At 28.4% G+C, this 23,518-nt stretch overlaps 4 protein-coding genes across 9 annotated transcripts; 1 reads left to right on the forward strand and 3 right to left on the reverse strand.

Moving 5' to 3' along the window:
* Positions 1 to 1,272: 1,272 nt before the first annotated feature.
* Positions 1,273 to 11,113, reverse strand: LOC124492645 (protein phosphatase 2 regulatory subunit tws). The gene is made up of 13 exons (XM_075735947.1): positions 10,481 to 11,113; positions 9,827 to 10,419; positions 9,331 to 9,768; positions 8,946 to 9,278; positions 8,660 to 8,872; positions 7,698 to 8,609; positions 3,822 to 3,892; positions 3,667 to 3,764; positions 3,137 to 3,596; positions 2,910 to 3,074; positions 2,570 to 2,822; positions 2,379 to 2,502; positions 1,273 to 2,318 (listed from the first exon to the last, which is right to left on the reverse strand). Exons 1-13 carry the CDS (start codon positions 11,066 to 11,068, stop codon positions 2,157 to 2,159), a joined length of 4,410 nt encoding a protein of 1,469 aa, XP_075592062.1. The 5' UTR covers positions 11,069 to 11,113; the 3' UTR covers positions 1,273 to 2,156.
* LOC124492644 (glycogen synthase kinase-3) lies at positions 5,565 to 23,020 on the forward strand. Of its 5 annotated transcripts, none has more exons than XM_075735963.1 (10): positions 5,565 to 5,677; positions 14,427 to 14,565; positions 14,668 to 15,425; positions 16,272 to 16,885; positions 19,242 to 19,516; positions 19,594 to 19,841; positions 19,935 to 20,041; positions 20,105 to 20,298; positions 20,356 to 20,542; positions 20,599 to 23,020. In XM_075735963.1, the coding sequence occupies exons 4-10, from the start codon at positions 16,786 to 16,788 to the stop codon at positions 21,159 to 21,161; spliced, it is 1,674 nt and encodes a 557-aa protein (XP_075592078.1). In that variant the 5' UTR covers positions 5,565 to 5,677; positions 14,427 to 14,565; positions 14,668 to 15,425; positions 16,272 to 16,785; the 3' UTR covers positions 21,162 to 23,020. The 5 variants fall into 5 exon arrangements, with proteins under 5 accessions (XP_075592078.1, XP_075592067.1, XP_075592072.1 ...); XM_075735952.1 differs by lacking the exon at positions 5,565 to 5,677 and adding an exon at positions 13,771 to 14,183; XM_075735957.1 differs by lacking the exon at positions 5,565 to 5,677 and adding an exon at positions 13,781 to 14,322.
* On the reverse strand, positions 5,607 to 6,934 carry LOC124492646 (uncharacterized). Of its 2 annotated transcripts, none has more exons than XM_047055603.2 (3): positions 6,658 to 6,934; positions 6,326 to 6,594; positions 5,607 to 6,144 (listed from the first exon to the last, which is right to left on the reverse strand). In XM_047055603.2, the coding sequence occupies exons 1-3, from the start codon at positions 6,727 to 6,729 to the stop codon at positions 5,670 to 5,672; spliced, it is 816 nt and encodes a 271-aa protein (XP_046911559.1). In that variant the 5' UTR covers positions 6,730 to 6,934; the 3' UTR covers positions 5,607 to 5,669. The 2 variants fall into 2 exon arrangements, with proteins under 2 accessions (XP_046911559.1, XP_046911558.1); XM_047055602.2 differs by having other exon boundaries at positions 5,607 to 6,273.
* LOC124492643 (uncharacterized) lies at positions 11,236 to 13,362 on the reverse strand. Its single transcript, XM_047055597.2, has one exon. It carries the CDS (start codon positions 13,040 to 13,042, stop codon positions 11,297 to 11,299), a length of 1,746 nt encoding a protein of 581 aa, XP_046911553.1. The 5' UTR covers positions 13,043 to 13,362; the 3' UTR covers positions 11,236 to 11,296.
* Positions 23,021 to 23,518: the final 498 nt, after the last annotated feature.

The raw sequence follows: 23,518 nt of genomic DNA on the forward strand, positions 1-23,518 counted from the left end.
TGAAGATAGATAGAGAGAGAGGGAAATAGACAGGAACGAATGAACTAATCTTGAATGAATGAATAAATTCTTTGATGTATAAATCAAAAACAATTAACCAAAGCATTTTTATTTATAAGTGTGTGTGTGTGTGTGTGTGAATGACTAATGCCTCTTCAAAATAATATATCAAAAAAGAGAGATGTGGAAAAAAACGGATCAAATTATAGATCTCATCGTTGCATCACTTGTCATCATCATTGTCGTTGTTTTTGTTGTTGTTGTTGTGGCTGTAATCTGTCAAAAATATATGTTCGTTTTGTTGTTGTTGTTGTTGTTGTTTGATATCATAATTGGCACATTTATATTCTCACATAATGATTATGATTATAATAAGCATTTAAAGATTTCTTTACTATTTTTTCTATAGTTATTCATAATCAACAATCACAAGATGATGATCATCATGATGGAACAAATCGTATCTAAATTGCTGCTATATTGAAGATATTCAACAACAACAACAACAACAACAAAATCCGAAAAATATTATCCGGCGTGGAGATATTATATGAATGCATGCCTATACATATTCACTCTTTATACGTAAATTAGTTATGTAGATGAATGAATTGTACTGACAACTTTATCATTCATTCTCATCTTCTATATATCATTCGTATCATCAATGATTATGTTTGATTGTTGTAAAAAAAAATCCTGGCCGAAAATTATGCCAACAAGAAAAACAATGAATAACCATGAACAAAAAAAAATTAATTAAAGGTATTAGAAACACGGCAGTAAAATGGGAAGAAAATACCAATCAATTGTCAGTCATTTTTTTCCAATTCATTTAAAATTCGTTATTAATCAATGAAATTGACATTGAAAAATGCAAATTTCATGAATGATTAATGAATTCAAACTAAAAAAAAAAAGATTTTCTTTATGAACAACGGAATAGACATTTCAATCAATTTTTTTTGTCATAATTCTGTTCGATATGAATATTATTATTTTTTTTTCATTTCATTTTATTCAAATTAAAAATTTTGGAAAAGGACATTTTGATACAAAATAAATTTTAAAATCAATAAAATTAAGTACAGAATTTGGGAAAAAAATGGTATTTGAGATTTTCCGTTAGCACTAAACATGTTTTACAATGTGTTACATATGTGTGTGTGTTTACAAATTTCTATGCAAAAAAAAACAACAAGAATGGAATTTCAAGGTCGGTATCACTTCTTTTACAATGTTCAAGTAATTAATAGTTGAAATTGAAATAAATTTTATATATAATTGTTTTTAATTATTTTCTTTTTTTTCATATATAATATATATCATCAGTATTTGTAGAAGGGACAAAAAATGGATAGCAAAGAATAACAGAATATTTGTTTGAGAAAAAAAAACAAAAAAAAATAAGATTAATCGTTATTTATCGATTTAAAAGAAGTGAAAAGAATGCATGTATGCTCTTTGTATATGTGCGTGTGTGTGTGTGGGTGTGTTTGTGTGCACAAATAATAGCGAAGCAAACAAAAAAAAAATAATCAAAAACAAAATTGTGATTCGCTGTTCCACGAACAATGATCATCAATGAAAATGATGATTGATAATTTAAGGACATTCTAATGAAAATTTTAAAGAAAAATGCATCATCATCATGATCAACATCATCGTATGATCAGAACGGTGGTTGCATAATGATGGACAATTATTATAACAATGATATATGTAATTATTATAGAAAAGGACATCGTTGATTGGAACAATTGAAACAATAAATACATTATATAGTTTTGTTTTTTGTTTCAAGTTGAACGTATTGAACGATCAAGGGCTATTTGATCATGGTGAAAGTGATGGGATTTGTATTGTAAATGTGCAAGGATGAGAAGATCGTGATATAATTGGACCGAATGATGATAATAACAATCATTTCAACGAGAAAGAAAAATTTCAATAAGCATTAAATGAAATTTATGTATATACCGTTTGATTAAAAGGTGTGATTTTATAACATTGATTAATATTGGAGGTGATAAACGACGAAGAGAGTGTGAAATGCTTTTTTTTTAGTATGTCCACCGTGTACCGTGTGTTGTAAAAGTGGCTATGCTGTTTGAGGTGGTGTTGATCGAATTAGAAATAATTCCTATACAATGGATTTATTCTTTATCAAATGATTCACGAAAAAGATAAAGATTATTAGTGGCAGCAACAGCGATGATATTTTCGTTCGGATGAAATGCTGTATGTAATATTTTACTAGTAAAATCCAAACTATCGACATGAATTTCATCTTTTTTCTTTTTGCCACCAGAATTAACCTGTCAAAAGAATGCAAATTAGTTTAATGATGAAATTATAAACATGGTAGAATGAATTACTTTTCTTTGTTTCAAAATGCTATTCATTGTTGTACAATCTTTTGCTGCTTCAAACATGACTTCACGTTTTGTTTTTCGATTGAATACCTTAAAAAAGTTATTATAGGATCCTGTCATGATATGACTGTTAAAAAATGAAACAAATAAAATAGGAAAAAATGCAAAATTTGAAAATTGATAACAACACTTACGTATCAGTGCCATCTATTGAGCATTCAAATTTGTCAAATATATAATCGCTTTCGAATAGGCTACATAATTTTGAACGAAGATAATCATGAACATGATACGTTTCGAGTGGTTTGGTTTCCATGTTGATATCCCAAACTTTTATTGACATATAATCACGTGAGATCAAATATCTGCCATTGTTGCTGAATTTGATTCCTGAAATGCTTGATATTATTTCAGAAAAGAAACTCGTATCTTCAGGTTCCTCGAAAACTGAATTGAATAAAATTTAAATAAACAAGAATCATCAATAAATAATATTTCATAATAGATGATGAATTTGAAATTTGAATTACACACTTTTTGCATGACGATCACAAAGTGCAGCTGCACGCATATCACAAAGACGCAGTATTCCTTTGCTGCTTGAATAAACAAAATAGTTACAATGATGTGGATGGAATTCAGCCGCAGTGATAACTTCGGTAAGTTCTTCCATATTAACAGGTTTAATATCAACAATATCTATTATGAAGAAAAATAAAAATATTTTTGAAAAGATTTAGGCTGGATATGATTAAACATACTGAAACTTTCATCATTGATTTCAATATTCCAAAGATTGATACGAAGATCATCCGCAGAAAGATAAGTTTCTTGATCACTATTGACGGATATTGAATTTATCAAATATGTATGAGCGTTGGCAAATATTCGTCTTGGTGTGGGCTCAATCATTAATTTGCTTTGTACTACTTTTGGCACTCGTAACGATGTTACAGAATCAGGATCAATGATTCTCATCTGGCCATTATCATCTTTTAAATTAAAACCATCCACACGTTTATCTCGTTCGGCAATTTTCCATAATTTAATTGTTTTATCATTAGTACTAAGCAAAAAATTAGCAGCATTTTTTCTTTTAAGCCATCGGATTTTATTGATTTTTTCTTCAATTTCTAAACTTTTGAGATAATCGAATTCAGCTTCATGACTTTGAAATGTTGTATAAAAATTATATAATACGGAACGTTTATTATTTTCAACCTAATTTTAGAGAAAAATAAGAAAAAATCAACACACTTGTAAAAAAAATTTTTTTAAAAATAATAATTACGAATGGATCACGTTGAAATATGACTACACGTCCACCTTTATCTCCAGTCGCTAATAATTCTCCATCATGACTGAATTCGACACATGATATTATATCAGCTGTTTTTGAAAATATCTGGTTATAAGAGAAATTTTTAAAATTCTTCATATTCATACCTTCTGCAACTTCTTCATCGAGTGGACCTTTGATTTGTGAGAATGCCCATCGAATATCGTTATTCATAGAACTTGTTGACAATTGTATTGATGAATTATTATTATGTTGATCATTTGATGAGAAAATCATAGATTGTTGTTGTTGTTGTGGATTTATTGTTGTTGATGAGGAATTATTATTATTATTATTCAATGCTCCTTTTTGGGTTGACCCATTTTCATCTTCCATTATCATTGTCATCATATATGTTGACAATTAAAAAAACTTTTCACCTTAAAAAAAATTTGGAAAATAAATTACTGAAAAATCTCGATTAAAATGATAATATTGGATAATGAATTTCAAAACGATAATTTTAAATAAGAGAAAAAATTCTACACACACAACAAGTGAACTTCAAATCAATTTATGGATAAAATTGATTTGTAGCATGTCATTTTGTTGAATGATTTATTATTTAAACCAAGTAAAATTGTTTACAATATAACTGAATTAATTACTTATATATATAAATCAATTTCCTATGAAACAATTGATATGAAATCAGAAGAATTAACCGCTGTCCAATAAACAAAAAAAAATGACAGATAAATTATAAAAAACAAAGAAAATAATCAGAAAATTATTATTTCTTTTCCAAAATTCTTCAGCTCATTTTATAATAATAATCATGTTGTTAAATAAATATTTTTATGTGCTAATGATTCGAAGATGATTGAACACACACATATACAACACAAATTTTGATCAAAGACAAACACAAACCATAATAGTTATATATCGGTACAAACTAAAGTTGAATTATTAAATGTAATTGAATTGATTGATTCAGTGAAAAAAAAAACAAAATTTTGATACTAAGGATAGAAAAATAAACACAAGATGAACAAGCAAATGAAGAGAAAAGCCTAGCAGAATATTCATAAACCAAAATCGATAAAAAAAAGTATTAAAAAAAACTTATAAATATTCAATTTTTAAATACCGTTTTATTGTGTAGAAAAATATATTTATTAAAGTGAAAATGATGGTTAATAGTAAAGATTAAAGAAGATGATGATGATATTGAATGCAAAAGTGAAAACAAAACAAAACAAAACAAAAAAAAACAAAGGTGCACCTTGCTATTCTTGATTTTTTGTAGTAGATATTTTAACCGAAATATAAAATAGAAAAATGAATTTTTAGATGAATGAATTGAATCAGAATGTGTGTATGTATCCGAGTATCTCTATTTCAACACATATATATAAAATATATAAATAGAGTATATAACATAATATTAACAACAGTAATACTCGATTTTGTTTCTTTCATAAATCGGTGATGAATTTGAGTATCGGTACTCAAAGCGGCGGCTTGCCATGCATGCTATCCACCGTGTGAAATATACACTGGAAAAAAAGGACCAACAACAACAACCAAAAAAAAAAGAAAAAAAAATTACTTCCAAAATGTGGATTGTATGTGTGTGTGTGTAAATTCACCACCACAATACGACCGCCATCCAATGGACTACGACACACACACACACACTACCGCATCAAACATGTACAAAATAAAGCCAAATCCAATGGTAAAATGGAATAAATATATAAAAGACAGGATCGATGCGTATATTATTCTCCATACACACGTATATATAATGAAAAAAAAGTGTCAATAATTTTTGTTTCTATCAAGTCATCATCAGGCTGTTCATCGAACAACCATTCAAACTAATATATCACAATCTTTTATTTTATATATTTTAGACAATTATTTTTCAATTAAAAACTCAATTTGTATTATAATATCTTTTTTTTATTACAGCAAAATCATCACTTCAATTAAATTAGACATTACCATCATCCAGGTTCATTGCTTATTTGTTCCAAAAACAAACGAATAGTTAACAAAAGATTGTATAAATACCGTTTCTCAAACATGTTATTTTGTTTGTTTTCAATTTGATTATAACGAACGAGTAAAGCACCAACAATTTTTCCCAAATTTGGAATTTTAAAAATATTCCTTGGATAATGTAATGTCAGATCGATGTAAATCGTGGATAATTTTTCCTCAACCATTATCCTTAATTTATCTTTCTGATCCTTGTTTAGACATAAAAAAATCAAAGTTTCGAATGTTTTCTTACAATAAATCTCAGGACGGCAATGAGCCAATTTCTCTAGAACATCCAATGACAAAAGACGAAGTTCTTTTTCATGATCATTTATACAAAGATGACAAATCCTTTCGTTTAGGCTTTTATGGATAGAAGAATCTAGTAATTCTGAAGAACAATTTAACATTAATTGTGAAATTTCAATAAACAACCGCCTTATTGAATGATGTTCATCCGAAAAGCAATTTAAAAATGATTCCAAAATAAAATGAGAAAATTCGGATGATTGATTAATTTTTGATAGAAATATGATGTTGATTGAATAATTTTTCAAAATTAGTAAGCTGAAAAAATAAAAATTATTACTTATAAAAGATTTATATATAGATTACAAACCTGATAACAGACTTTAAAAGTAAAACAATGTGATATCGTTTGGCAACATTAGAATCAACAAGTTGATCTAGGATTATTTTTGGACAATAATGAACAATTCCAGTAAAGAATCGCAAAAATTGAGTGGAATTCTTGAAATAATAGCTTTTACGATGGTTTTTAGCTCTGAATCGAAAAAATTTAAGCAAAAACTTGATCAAAACATTTTCTTTATTTGAATCCAATTTGGATAGTGATAATTTGAATAGTAAATTTCTCTGAAAATCATCCTATAAGTGATAAAAAAAAGAATTAAACGAATCCGATTAATTTTTTTTCACATGAAATATTACGTCACGTAAAGATTTTTCCGTTAAATAAAGATAATTTGTACAAAAGTTTTGTTTTGATGGAATTAAATTCATTGATTTCGATTTTTTCAATCATAATATTGATGATGATGATGATGATGATGGTAAGACAGAATGAAAACGAAAATCGAATTTTATTAGAAAAAACTCTGTCAACACTAAAGGTTCATTAAGTTATAATAGAAAATTGAATTTTTTGTAATCCAGATTGAATAGTATTATATAATAATAATGAAATCAAAATGAAAATTGAAAAGTTAATCATCATACTGACGAATGTCAAGTGAATAGGTTTTGCTGGTGGATGAGTGGACATTAATTTTCTACGGAATAAAAAATTTTTTAGTAATAAAATTGATTTACAATTCAGTTATAATTCACCTCTTTACACACACCAATAAGTGAATCAGCTTTATCAAACAATTCAGGTTTCAATGAAATCAAAATAAATTGTGTATACGATGTTTTTGATTTCAAAAATGTCAATAGCTATAATGGAATTATAATGATGATGAAATAATGAACATTTTTGATTCGGCAATACAAACCTTTCTGGTGTTTGCATTATCCAAAGAGGCATCAATCTCATCCATAATGAAAAATGATGGCATTTTTTCAAAGTACAATGAAAACAAAAAAGCAAAAATAGCCATGATTTTCTCACCACCGCTCAAAGATGTAACTGGTTGAAAAGATTTTCCAGGAACGATACAATTGAAAAGAACACCATTCAGGTAAGGTTCTTCATGATTTTCTGGTATCAGATACGATTGTGAGGATTCATTTTGCATTAGTTCTTTATAAAATTTATCTAAATTTTTAGAAACTTTTTGCAAAAAATCATTAAAAGTTGCTATTCGTTGTTGTTTGACATTTTCAAAGGGTTCTTTCAACAAAATTAGTTCATTTGAGATTTCATTGATTTCATTGTTGATTGACCGAATCCTTCGATGTAATTCAGATTTCCTGAAAATATAGAATCAAAATGAATTATCAGTAAAAATAAAAAATAAAATTAAAACACTAACTTTGATGATAAAGATGATTCGGATGCTAAAGTCAATTTTTGAATTTCCGACTCTTTTGATAGAATGTCATTAGTAATTTTATGCTTCATTTCTACATATTCATTATCGGTTTTCACTTTAATTTCAGGATACTTATCGAAATTCACATTGATCTGAGATTCACGATGATAAATGTCGTGGATAGTTAAGTTATGTGATTCACCAAATATTTCTTCAAGAATATATAAATCTTGTTGTATGGGAATCGCGATACTTTCGTTGAATGATCTTTCGAAAATTTTATGTCTCTTGTTTGTTAGAGATTGAAGATCGAATTTTGATTTTACTATACTTTTGTTAGTTGATTCCAACATCTTTCGTGCCTTATTAATTTCTTTATTAAACTGTTGTAACTGTATGGTGGTTTCTGTGAGGATTTCATTCAATTCTGTCGATCTCTTTCTTAGGTTATCATGAGATTTTTCATTTTTATCCAAACTTTTTCGAACAGAATTGAGAGTTTTCTGAGCTTTATCAAGTTTACGCAAATTTTCATGGATAATTTTTTTCCATTCATCCATTTCTTTATTAATCGATTTGTCTTGTTCAGTTTTAATTTTTCCTTTCAAATTTTCCAAACGATTTTCGCAATCAGCCAAATATTCATCATCATACGAATTTAAATAAAGAGCTTCAAATTGTTTAACATTAGGAACATTGTTCCTTGAAAGAAATTGCCCAAATACTTTTGTTTCTATACGATTAAAATGATGATCATAACGATCGATTGAATCAGATATCTCGCAAAGAGCAGAATCAATTTGATAAAGTCTTTCGTTTAGCTCATTTATTTGTAAACGGATATCTTTGAGTTTCTTTTGATATTCATTTTTGAGCTTTGATTGTTTTTCTAGATGAGCATTGCAGCTGTAATACAAAAATAATTAAGCGATATGATTAAATAGATTTCTACTTACTCGAATAGTTGTGCATCAATTTCATTGAGTTCTTGGACAATTACATCTTTTTTGTTTAAAATTTCCAAATAAGCTGCTTGTTGAGACTTTCTTTCCAACAATTCTTCCGAATATTCTTCATCTTTCCATATGGTTTTTACCGTTCCAGTTTTTACAAACGAAATGCGACCATTAGAGTTGAACATTGTACCATCGATAGAAATGACATTGTGTCTGCAAGATAAATTCAATTGGAATGTGAGAGCTAGAATAAATGGGCATTCGATCGATAATAAATAATACAAACTTTTGGCCATCACCAAGATTATATGATACACGGGCAGCATCTTCACGTGTTTCACACAAAAGTGTGTTACCCACAACAAATCTAATGGCTTTTTCAATTGTGGGATTTTTTCTGAAATCAATCAAATCATAGACTAAAGAAACATTAGGAATGGCAAGGTGACGAAGATTTTTGTTCAAAATTGGAGCTTTAATGATGTCCAATGCTAAAAAAGTTTCCGAATCAATGAATTGAGATTTTTCATTACGAAATATCATTTCGACTGTTTTAAACGAATCAACAACGATTGCATTTGAATATTTTTTCATAATTATCGATAATGGTAATTGATATCTGAAAAGAAAAAATTCATTAATAATGTTGCAATTGATAATAAAATATTAACTTTTTATTTGCAGGTATACACAAATCAGCGAGACGTCCACGAACATTTGGATAATTATCCATTAAATATTTGAGAAATCGGTTCTTTTTGCTAGTTTCTTCTCTATTTTTTATACAAGTATATTTTTTAGCAATGTTTTTGTCATATGCTTCAATTTCACGTCCAAATTTATTGATTTGTGTTTTGATTTGCTCGATATTTTTCTGCAATTTTGTTTTTTCCTTTTTAAGTTGATGTTGTTTATCGGTGAATTTATGAATTTCCTTTCCTATTTCATTCAATTTTTCTTCATATTTTTCGCTGTTCAACAATGAATTCAGATGATCTTTTTTCAATTGAAATAATGTTTGTTGCTGTTTAAGATTACGAACTTTGTTATCGGTATCGCCATGATCATGTTCGTATGGAGTGATTTCGATCATAAATATGTTTTTCAAACTACAAGAATGTGGAAATAATTATGAAACTAACAGTATAAATTTATTGAAAAAAATACCGTTTATATTCGGCTATTATTTCTTGATCGATTTTTCGATTTTCAATCTGCATTCGATATTCACGAATTCCATTTTCTAGCTTTTCGATTTCTTGCTGATATGTTTGCATCAAATTTTCATTCATTTTCTGTTCCAATAAAAGTTTATTCTTGCTATTCTGTGCATTCTTGATCAATGTTTCAATACGGGCACATTCATCTTTAGCTTTTTGATATTCACATTTCAACTGGAATAAAACACTCAATTCATTTTCACGAATTTTTTTTTCAAGTTCGGTTCTTTCCTCTTTGATTTTGATCACGTCATGGGTGATGGTATTTTTTTCTTCCTCTAAACTTTCAAGTTGACGAGATGTTTCTTCGGCAACTTTAATGTTTTTCTGCATAACTTGTTGCATTTTTTCCAATCCCATATGGACATAGTATAAATCGAGTAAAACTTGTTGAATTTTCAAAACATTGATTGTTTTTATGAGTGAATTATTTTTTTGTGTTTCAGAATTGAGAAAATCGACAAATTTTTTTGACTGATAAAATTTTTGTTTCTCTTGAACCAACAGATTGAGTTCATTTTCTTTTCTCGAATATTGTGTCTAATTATACAAACATTGATTACAATAAATTAATTTATTATAATGAGATGAAAACACAAACCTTTAAATCTTCATATTCAGTTTTGAAGACTTGACTTCCAGATAATTCTTCGAGAATTTTAGTAAAATTTTTCGGATCTTCTTGAATAAATCGATCAATTTTTTCCTGAAAAATCAGAAAAGATTTATGGTTCGAATTGAATCCAAGTTTCAATAACCCATCGATGTAAACATTTTTCGCAACATTTTGATCATTAATGTAGTAAAGATATGATTTATTACGGGCAATTGATCGTCGAAAAAATACGGATAAATTGGAATCTTGTTTCGATCTGAAACGTAATTCAACATAAACTTTTTGATTTGAATCATCATATGAATAATCACTACTTTCATCACTTTGATAGTATGAGTCATTGGTCAAACTGGCTGCATTTCTAAGCCGTAACTTTTCATTTCTGACCAATAAAACAAAACTAATGGCATCCATTAGATTCGATTTACCCGAACCATTTGGACCGATAATTACAGTCAAATCGGTGAATGGGCCAATAACATGTTCGCCACGATATGATTTAAAGTTGAAAATTTTCACCCCAATCAAATAGAATGGTCCATAATCACACCAAGAAAATTCGTCATCCATCATGATCAATATTACAAATGAATGAACGAAAACAAAGAACAAATGATGTTGAAAAAAAAGGAAGAGCGTAAAAAGAGAATGTGCTATATGCACCCAATGTAGGGTCTTGTCATGTTGAAATATTGTTTTTCAAAACTGAATCGAAACCTTGGAAATAATAAATCATTAAATAAATAAAGATGAATCAAGTTTTTTATTTTGTTTCAAATAAAAATTATTATTCTAATTCGGTTAATTAAAATCATGCCAATAGAATGGAAAGAATTTTTCTTTTAATTGACATTCGACAATTTCTTGTCCATCGAATTCATTGAAATGAACTTTATTTCGTCGGTAATCACAGGCTCGAATACGTATATTCATGGGAAATTCATTAACAAATGAATTGAGCATTGATCGTTCAACACTAGTCATTACTAGACTGGCCTGAAATATTTTTATGGAATTTTCATTTTCATTCTCCATCCGTAATAGTTTGCGTGCATGAACAATACAAGATGCTAATGTAGTCTCGCCGATATCGATACATCCATCTAAATTAATAAATCGAAGATTTCGACATTTTTTTAACAATGAAGCAGCTTCATCATCTTTGATAAACTCATCACCACGTAATATTAATACTTGAAGACTTGAAATTAACGATGATAGATGTTCGATTGAATTTTTAGCGATAAAATGATTATGTACAGCTTCGAAATAAAATAAATCTGTACAAGTGCCAAGATTGCGTAATGCTCGAGCATCAGTCAATTTATGCCGATGTCTTAGATTCAGAACTATTTGCATCAATCCTTTACAAGAACAGATTATTTCGTTTATGGAATTATCACTTATTCGTCCAACATGACGTAAACTCAATATTCTTAGGTGGATCAATCGAGCAATTGAACAAAATCCAGCATCGCTAAGACAGTCAAGACCAGCTTCATCATAATAGGTGAATTCTTCGAAACTAATGTCCAGATGATTTAGATTGGAACATTTTGAAGTGATAGCAATCAATGATTGATCATTTATTCCACTGTTACATAATATTTCAACCAAATTTGGCAAACAAGGTTGAACCATCTCAATCAATCGTTCGGGAGTTAATCGCCAACAATCCTGTAAGTTTAATCTTTTTAAATTTTTCACTGTAGAATGTCTCAAACAATGACCCGTTATTAGACAATTATTGCTGATATTTAGTGACTCTAGAATCGTGCAATTATCCAATATACAATGTAATGTTCGTTCATTGATATCACAGCCAGAAAGATTCAAATGCAATAGCCTAGACATTGTACCTAATTTTGCGATGAATTTTCCATTCAGACCGATTGAATTTTCCAAATTGATCGAAACTAATCGTGGAAGATGTTGTGAGATAAAATTAAATACTTCTTCATCCAGATGATAATAATGAAAACTTATTCGTGAAAGATGTGGACAACGTATACAGTATCGATCAATTATTTCAGCCACATTACAACAATGTATAGAAACAAAACATGATGTTGGCTGAATCATTGTTTTCATCCATTTATCATGATAATCAGTACCTTTATGTGACAATAATTGTTGATTATACTCCGGATATTCATTGTATTCATAAAATTCACAATGAAATGCTATTGATGGTACAAAGTAGAGACGAGCAAAATTTGGATTAACAAATACGATGCCTTCTAATTTTGGTGCTCGTCCTTTTATGTTTGTACGCCATATTTCTTCCCATTTTTCAAATGAAACATGTGTACATTGATTGCTGTTGATGAATGGCCATTTATTAAATCCGTTTCTATCCGAATCCATCCATGATGATGATGATGTTGTGCTTTGGATGGGAATTTTAATCGATGTGATAGAACTTTGTCCAATTCGATTGATCGATTTATCCACATTCAGATCATTTTTGTAATTGATCATCTGTTGTTTATTCGATGGTTGTAGATGAGTTTTCGATGCACGAAACATTCGGAATAAATCTTCCATATTTTGAAAAAAACCGAATAGTTAGCAACAAACAAACATTCATATTCGGATAATAAGAACATTTTTATATAATTTTCAAAACAATATAATTTAATTAAAAAACTAAATTATTTGGGAAAATCAATTGTTTTTTTTCAGACTCGAATAATAACAAAAATGACAATTGAAAATGTTTATCTTCTCAACAACATATTTATATTGCGCATGTATCAAATACATGGTTTTTGGAATTAACAGTGATTCCTCAATTTATGATAACTTTAGTTTACCAATAACCGCATACCACTGTATCAAACAATGAGAAAAAAATCTAATCCAAAAAGGGATTCCCGGGATTCTTTTATCGAAAATATCATCAATATAACTGGTATACTTTTGCTCTATTCAATAATGACCATTCGGCTAGCTTTTTAACCTTTTATTTATTGAAAAAAAAAATTTCAAACCCAAAAATAGGGTCCTAGCAAAAAAAAATATTTTTTTTTTTCATGTATATATTCAACATGCATGTGTCGACACCGTTGGACTTGTTATTTTACAAGCTCACTCACACTAACATAAACATTTACTTCTACTCTCGTTGTTGTTTCTCTCAATTTTTATTATACGCGCGTATATACGTATATTTTGATGACTGCGCCCGCTTGTATATGTGCTATATATTATCTTATGATGATGCTGATGATAGAGGGACTCCTTCTCCATTTTATATATCTGGGTTCTATGAATATAATTTGTGTGTATGTGAGTGGTTTATCCATATATCATTGAGATCAATGTTGTTGTTGTTGTTGTTTTTTTTTAGGATCCAATCATTTGTTGGAACTGTATATTGGATTCTAAAACTATTCTAAACTGAATCATTTATTCATCATCATTGCTGATTTTATGTTGATAGTAATGTATTGAATACTAAACTCTCATTTGTGTGAGTGAAACAGAAAGAGTGGGAGAGAACGAAAGATCAAGAACAGAATACGAAATCCATCTGAGAAAAAAAAATTCATCCCCTCTTTCATCTCCTCCGCCTTTTTCAATCAACTCATCATCATCATCATCAATTGATATTCATGAGTGAATGTTTGTTTCTTAACTAAAATATAATTTTTTTTCTCTTGAATGATATATATCCTTTTTAAAGGTGAAAATATTATTATTATATGTATGAGTGTTGAATTTGTGTTTGTGCATATAGTGAGGAATCAAATTCCAATAGCAAATATAGTTTATTTTGTTTTCAATACATTGAAATGCCCCCCTACAATGAATTTTGAATCAATGTGCGTGAGCGTCTTCTATGATGATGAATTGATTAATATCCATAATTAACAATCTACCTTGTTTTTCTCGTTTTTTTTTTTGCTCATTTTGTTGCTCCATTCAGATTTTTTTTTCAGTTTGTGTTTGTTTTTGAAACAAATCCATATATATAAGATATATGTACCGTTCTTTATAGTTTGTGCATTTAAATGTTCAAGGATTCTTCTATATCTCTTGGTACATCAGGAATGATTCATCATACGGTATTTTATTATTTTATCTATAATTATATGATTATTAATTTCGGTTTTATTTTTTTTCTCTTTCCTCATGTTCATCGAAAAATTTATTGAATTAATTACCAGAGAACAATTATCATCCAAAATGATGATTAAAATTGTGTCTATAACAATGACCGTTATACGCGCTAAAAATGACGAACATTTTATCAATAGAAAAATACTACTACAAAATCTTGAAATCTGATTTTACAAAAATCGTATGTCAAAATTTCTTTCATTCAAACAAACAAAAAAAAAATTCTCGATAATCAGTCAATCAACGACAATAATGTCCGGCAATATTTGATTCTAAATTTAAAATTGAAAATTCAAATCGACTAAATACGATAATAATCAATCTATGATCGATTCTCATTTGTTTTAAAATCTGATCAGGTCATCATCGAACAAATCAAGACAAACTGATAGAGTTAAACAAAGAAAAAAACGAAACATCATTCTTTATCTTCATAGTCTGTGAACAAAATTTCTCCAACAACAGTGAAAAAGATATAGTGATCACCAATCATCATAAATATAAGAGAAATTTTTTTTTGCATTTGCCCCCCGTTATAACATGTGACTTATATATGATGATGATGATGATGATGATGATGATAGTTTTATTTGCCTAATCATCTTTGTGTATGTATTTTGATTGATAAATGTGCAAGAGATTTCGACAGTTTTTTTACGGTGTTTCTATGTGTACGCAATAATAAAACTATAACAACAAAAATGACTACGAATAATTTGAATTTTCAATGATGATTGAATTAAAAAGAAAAAAATCGCGCCATTCATACAACATATAGATATTACCTTTCAATACTGTCTAACAGGTTGGTATTAGTTTACAAACACACACACACACACAAATGACAAAAAATTTGTAAAATTCTCAAATAAAAATCAAAGAATCCGAATTAATTTGTTAGATAAAAAAAGATAATGAAAATAGAAAAAAAAACATTTTGTACACCTTGATATCTTTATTTGATTGAAAATCAAATGATGTTAGTATTCACATTTTTACATTCATGCGCTTTATAATGCAGTGCATACTATAAGAATCTAATAGATCCTAGCTTGGACCACTGATGAAACTACTAAATACATATTAATGTATGAAAAACACACACACACATTTATATATAACTCAAATTTATCCAAAAAAAAACCACCACCGTTAAGCTCTATATGATTATCTTTGGGCAACTCGATGAATTCTTTAGTGTATTTTTTTGTTTTGTTTTTATATAGCAAAACTAAAATGTTCATACAAGCAATTTTTATTTTAGCATCCCAACATAGACTTATTAACAAATTCATATCAGGAGCCCTAGACGTCATTGTCGTCTTGTGTTTAATATTTGTATGGAGCAATAGGATGATGATGATGATGGTAAAAAGTGAGTTTCCATTGAACTTTTTTTCCAATCTTATTTGATTCGATTTTCGAGAAAAGCAGAATAATAAAAAAATAAATATATATATTTTTTCTCTTTTCGTTACACATCATTGACAATGACAATATGTTTTCACACAAACACAAACATATAACAACACGGACATATTCGAATACAATTTGTGTGTATTTTTTTCCTTTATTAGTGCCAAACAAATATCTAATGTCATGTAAATTTTATTTTCATTTCTATTTGATATGACTATATATATATATACAGAATATATTTGGAACGAACGTTCATCATTCATCAATAACTATCATCGAAATTATACATTAAATGAAAGCAAAAAGAAAGCAAAAAAAAAATCATAATAAAATCATCGATTCATAAATTTCAAATATCCATTTCATCTTTGACAAAAAATTTACTGTGATTTTTTCTTACCGGAATATTAACCATCATTTATCATTCACTCGGTACGAGAATAAAAATTCTTTGTTGACATTAAGCATTGCAATCATTGTCGTCATCATTCATTTTGTTTTCATTGAGAAATCTCTGAACTCTTTTTCATTCTCGATTCACCTATATATACACAATCCTAGTCATATTACATTTGATCGATCATTAATGATTGTTACTTGTTGTTGAAGAATTTATCTTCGGGACCTAGAAAAAAAGACATCATTTGTTTTAATCACTACAATCTTATATGAAAACCTGAGACATATTCAACATCATCGGTAACAACGATTTTATCAATCATCTAATTGACTAATCAACAACAAACATGGATGCCAACATGAATGAAGATAATCAAGATACGAATACATCGAGAATGATGAAATTTGATCCTGCCGTTTTGGTTGTAAGCCATATAAGAACAATAAGTAAGTTTTTACCATTAGTTTTATATCATTTTTTCCATTATTCAGATATTCAAGATGATTTTACTAAAAGAGAAAAAAGAATAGAATATTAATTAATAGTTATAACATTTCTGTTTTTTTTTCTTTTTTTTTTGATAACGATGATGAATATGATGAACATACAATAATTATTAAATTGATGATGATGGCCTGTCATTCTCATCATCATCATCATTATGACCTGATCAATTGTTATTTATGTGTATAGTAGTAATAATGATGGGACGTAAATTTCTCATAATCAATTTCAATAAAAAAGACATCTTCAATGAAAATGATAAAGAGAGATTAATTGGTGATGTTAAAATTGTCCTTGGATATCGATCACCAATATACTGGTTATTAATAGTGTTACATCGAATGACGATGATCATCATCATCATCATCATAATGACGAAATTGTCATATATGATAAATGATTTACTGTCAAAGATTATATGTGATAATTGTTAAAAAAAAATTATTTACTTGAAATACTGATAATGAAATTTACAACCAAAAATAGAAAGTTTGACACATTCATTTTTCATTCGTGTGCATGTTGTTATTTTTTTTTTGCGGCTCCTAAAAATTAATTTATCCACTTGAATTGTTGTTAATTATAATAATAAAATAATAATAATATAATGATGGTGAAACAGCGATGCATCGTTTGTTGTTTTTAATAATCATAGTTTTTTTCTTTTTAAGATTTATCCATTTTATATGCAAAATTATGAAGAAAAAGTTTTCCTTTCAACAATTTTGACACCTTATCAACTTTTAGCCGGCTACTATTTTTTTTCTACCAAAAGCTTTGTAGCATCAATATTTATTCATTTGGTAGCGATTGATTCCATTGAATTTATCCTTGTAAAAGTTTACTTTAATTCTATTTGAAATTTTTCTTGTTGTTTTCATTACTTTTTCTTTTCAAGTGGGTAGTGAAATAATTCATGAATTAGTTTGAATATTTAGTTTTGTTTTTTTTTGATGAAAATTCTATTTTTCTGTTCTATTCTGTTTGATCATCGATTCAAAGTGTATTCTTTGATTTTATATGATTATGATGATGACAATGACAACCTATACAGTTCACTATCCACTGTCCATTCTAATGGTATACCAGAATTATTTTTTCCATTTCCATTTAGATTCGGTTAGAAATCGATTCTTTCTGTTCATCTTTATTTTGTTCTTTTTTATCGTTCATTAATTCATAATCGATGAATAAAAATAAGACAAAGAAAAAATTCTACTAATTGAGAATCATTTCTTCCAATATTCCTATTCTTATAAATAATAATACTAATAATAGTAATTGTCTTTTCTACTTTTTGTTTATATTTTGTACCTTTTCCATATATATTTTATATTTTATATATATGATCATACAATTCCCATTTCAGAGAATAAAGGCAAATTTTTATTTGGTACTTTTTAGCTTCTATCTTCTCTAACAGGCAAACAAACGTAAAGAAGAGAAGAAAAAAATGAACAGAAGTAGAAATTGGTTGTTAGGCAATCGATGATGATGATGATGATGATGATGATTGTCATGTTGGTGTGGATTGTGTCTATGCTTATGTGTTTGTGTTTGTGTGTGTTTGTTGCTCTCCGTCAACAAACAAGGAAAACTCCTGGATGAAGAAGCTACAGTACCAGAAAAAAGCCCATATATAAAAGCCTGAATGAAAAGAAAAAACAACGAAAAACCAGAATTATTGTTTTGCTTTTGTTTGATTTGATTGGTTGGTTGTTTGTTTGTTATTGACACATACATAAATCGAAAGAAAAAAATTTATTGATATGATCCAAGAATTCAAGTGATTGTTAGAAAATTTTTGTTTCTTTGATTTTTTTTTATTATCCTTTCATTGTTTTTTCTTGAAAAATGGCGAATCGCCACGAATCAACGTCATCGTCAAAGCATTTATCATCATTTGATCGCTGTCAATATTCATTTTGGAATAAAATTTGTCAAACATTCACAAATAATAAAAAAACATCATCACCACCATCATCATCATCATCGAATTCGAAAAATTTATCATTTGATGATGTTAAAAATAAAAATAAACAAATAATAAACGGAAATAAAACAATTTCTGGAACAAAACAACCTTGTTTATCTATTAAACGAATTGGAGCACTAGCATCGTTCAATAATAATAATAATAATAATCATGATGATGATGATTTTTCCTGTTGTCCAGTGAAAATTATTATAACTGGTCGGAATATGAATAAATTATTATAAAATTTAATTTGTTTTATTGATTTCTTCTATTGATTATCAATAAATTTCATTGTTCTTTTCTTTATTTTTTATCAACAGCCAGAAATGGTGTCGAAATCAAAACCGTACAGGCATCAGTAGGAAAGAAAAATCAATACTATACGAAAGATATTTCCTATACAAATGAAAAAATGATTGGAAATGGTTCATTTGGTGTTGTTTATCAAGCAACATTATTAGAAGAGAATGAAGTGGTTGCCATCAAACGCGTACTACAGGATCGACGTTTTAAAAATCGTGAATTAAGCATCATGGTCTCATTAGATCATTGCAATATTGTTAAATTAAAATATTTCTTTTATACACACAAAAATGTAAGTTTTTTTTAATTATGTGACTATTAAGCAAGATTATAATCATATTGTTCATCATAATAACTATATATATATAGCAACAGAAAGAAGACATATATTTGAATTTGGTATTAGAATTTATACCAGATACAGTTTCCAAAGTGGCCAGATATTATATGCGACAAGGAACAAAAATACCAATGAATATGATCAAGCTTTATATGTATCAATTGTTTCGTGCATTGGCATATATACATTCATTGGGCATCTGTCATCGAGATATTAAACCACAAAATCTTCTGGTCAATCCAATGAATGGCGTTCTTAAGCTCTGTGATTTTGGGAGGTTAGCAATCTGATAATCTGTAAATTTTTATTTGTTAATCTGTTTTTATCTGTTGATTTCATCGAATTTGTAACTCTCACTTATGGCATACAGTGCAAAGCATTTAGTTCGAGGCGAAATGAATGTATCGTACATTTGTTCTCGATATTATCGAGCACCAGAATTGATTTTTGGTGCCACTGATTATACAACAAAAATAGGTAAATTATATTCAGCCGAAATTTACAATGAAATTCTATACTCTCAATTTTTCCATTCATCAGATATTTGGTCAGCTGGGTGTGTTTTCGCTGAACTATTACTTGGATATCCGATATTCTCAGGTGAATCGGGTGTCGATCAATTAGTTGAAATCATTAAAATACTCGGCACACCATCAAAAGATCAAATCAGGCGTATGAATAGAAATTATACAGAGTTTAAATTTCCGAAAATTACACCGAATCCTTGGGATCGGGTAAGTTCTTTTTTTTTAACATTGTTTTGCTTACCATTATAATCAAAAATGTCTTAGGTGTTTGGAGCTCGAACTCCTCCCGAAGTTATTGATCTTATCTCTAAGCTGCTTGATTATACGCCATTTTTACGTCTTGATCCATTGAAATGTTGTACGCATCGGTTCTTTGATGAATTAAGAATTCCCAATTACCGGTTACCACAAGATCGAGAACCTCCACCATTGTTCAATTTCACTGAACAAGGTAACTTTACGATTCAAATTATTCTGTTTTAATTTGTTTTTTTTCCGGATTATCAGAGCTTAAAATAGCACCAGAATTGAATTCTATTCTCATACCACAACATCTACATTCACAATTTTCTGAATATATAATTGATAATACCAACAATCGTGACCTGATCGATTCTACTACGAATGATCCAACTCCTTCAACATCTTCATCAGCTGTGGCTACTGTCGGTTGTGGAAGCGAAGCCGTAAGCAATGCATCTCAATCATCCGAATTGAAAGCATCAACTTCATCGGTAGGCAGCAGCAACGGAGGTACAGGCGGTGGTGTTGTTGGCAATGTTCCTCAGCAATCTCACATGGCCGCATCACCATCAAGTTCAGTTAGCTCAAATCCACGATTCTCATTATCATCGCCGAAGCAGCAGCAGCAAACATCATCCGAAGCTAGCCTGAAAACTGCTTTGAATGATCCAAATGAATCGACGGTATCTTCATCAACCAATAATGTTCAATCGGTTTCTGGTGACAATAATGCTGGAAAATTGACCGACATTTCTAATGATCCAGTGACGACAACGACTGCAGCAACAGCTACGGCTCCAGCTGCCACAGTCAAAATTGAACAATGATTATCGAGTATAAGAATCTGATGTGCAAAAGTTTTTTTGCATAGTTACACCATTACTATCCTCATTATCATCCAAATTATCACAGCCTTCCATCATGACGAAAACACTCATTCATTGTGTTCGATCTATCAATAAAAAAAATGAATTATAGTTTTCATAGCTTTCAACAAATTCATGTAGACAAACACACATAAACGCCATTGTTCACTTCCTTACGCGAATCATCAAAAATCATCATATGCATGAAATTGCCAGGGCAACATTTATTTTCCACTTCCGGAAACCGATTCAAAATCTCATTTTTTTTCATGTGATACATAGGATTCGTTGTCATTACATTACTATTATTTTAACTTTTTCAAAAACAATAAATCACGAAATGTCTACATCGATCGAATATCAATATCATCAATCATCGTTATCATCAATGATCTATTATTGTTTTTGTTTAAATTCATTGTTTTCAACCTCCTCATCGACATTATTGATCTATTTTTCATTCAATCTTCATTTCTTGCCATATATATCTGATCCATAGGATCATTCAGTGGATAAATGTTAAAATCATCATTAGAAATTCAAAATGAATGTGAATGCAAGAAAATGAAATGGAAAAAAATTGAATAGCCATTCTGCTGAATTTTGTGTTCTGTTGTTTTCACTTCTTTTTTTTTGTCTCCATTATATCTCAGACCACAGACACCTCTTTTCACTTTTAACCGTCAGTCGTTTTTTTCAATTTTTATTTAATTTGTGATTTTTTATCATTTCATCGTCAAAACACACACATATAAAAACAAACACACCAACACTTAATTCATATATATTGTATTTGTTTAACGATTTAATTGAAATTCATTGCGCATTACAAACAAAAAACAATTTGGCACAAAATGAATGAATATTCGATATACGTGTTTTTTTTTGTTTCTTTGTAGAAATATTATTCTTTCATCATTATCATTGTTGATTGATCATAATCGGCCATTTTCATTATCCCTGATTTGTTATCATCTTCATTTTAACACACACACACTCACGCACATTCATTCATTCATTTTGAATTTCATATAAACGCAAAATCGACAGAATACCATTTTGATTGAAATTAACTGTTTTTTTTCAAAAACATTTTAATATTATTGATTATTAATTATTATTGATATTATTATAAATAGGTGAAAATATTAATAACACACCTTCCTTTCCTTTTCATTCACAAACACACACCCATACACACACAAACACATCCGCCTTTTGAAGAATTGATTGTTGAACCTTTCGCCAATTGATAATACCACAAAAAGAAATTAACTGATGATATTATATATATATTATATAAGTGAAAAATTTTATATCCAATTTGTGTGTCTGTGTGTGTGTGTTTGTTTATGTGTTTGTAGCTCTTTTTTCTTTTATTCATTTTATTTTTATTATTATTATTTTGTTTGTTCATCCATTTTATTTTATCATTATGATTTCTTTATTTTTCATTTATATGCTTTTATTGTAACATAATTTCGCTCTATATAAATATTTATATATTATAAATAATATTTCTTCGGGAAAAAAAATGTCAGCAAAACACACCAACACAATAAACAAAGAAAAAAAAAGAACCAATCAATAGACAATGAAGGATATGCTTACACAAACACACAAAAATCCACGATATAATTAAACAGAAATTATTGATAAACACATTGATTATTATTAAATAATTATTACCAATTGTTCTTTCTTCACCATTCTCTTTCTCTCTCTCTATTTCTTTCTTTGTTATTTCATTCGATAAGAAAATTATCAAAAGAAAAAAAAATGACATAAATAATAAATTAAATTAATTTATTTAAAAAAAATTGCTTAAATTTTTTTTGAAAAAATAGTAAAATTTGAATTTTGCCCATTGTCATTTGCGTTTGATTTGACCATTGAAAAGTTTCATTCATTGATGGTCGATGCATAATTTTTGGCTATTGTAAATGATACAATATCAATATTAATATTATCATTTAATCGATCTTTGAGTATATCAACATCACAATCCAAATCTTGTAGACGTGTGTTGCGAAAATTTTTAGAAATCGAAAACATCATTTGTTTTTTCATCGAATTATTTGTTTTCAAAGATTGTTCGAAACTTTTTTCAGATTTCGTTAACTTATTTTCCAAAGCGCAAATCATACCATCGAAAATTTTCTTCAAATTACGTTTTTCGCCAATAGTTAGCTTTTTTTTCGCAATCAGTTGCTCGAAATTCTTGATAGATTGTTCATATTCATCACGAGATTGTTCGGATTCTCCAATATTGATTTTCGGTTTGAAGGATTTTACCATGATTTGTAGATTTATTTATT

Source organism: Dermatophagoides farinae, chromosome 1 (genome assembly GCF_024713945.1).
Source record: "Dermatophagoides farinae isolate YC_2012a chromosome 1, ASM2471394v1, whole genome shotgun sequence".
Taxonomy (NCBI): Eukaryota; Metazoa; Arthropoda; class Arachnida; order Sarcoptiformes; family Pyroglyphidae; genus Dermatophagoides; species Dermatophagoides farinae.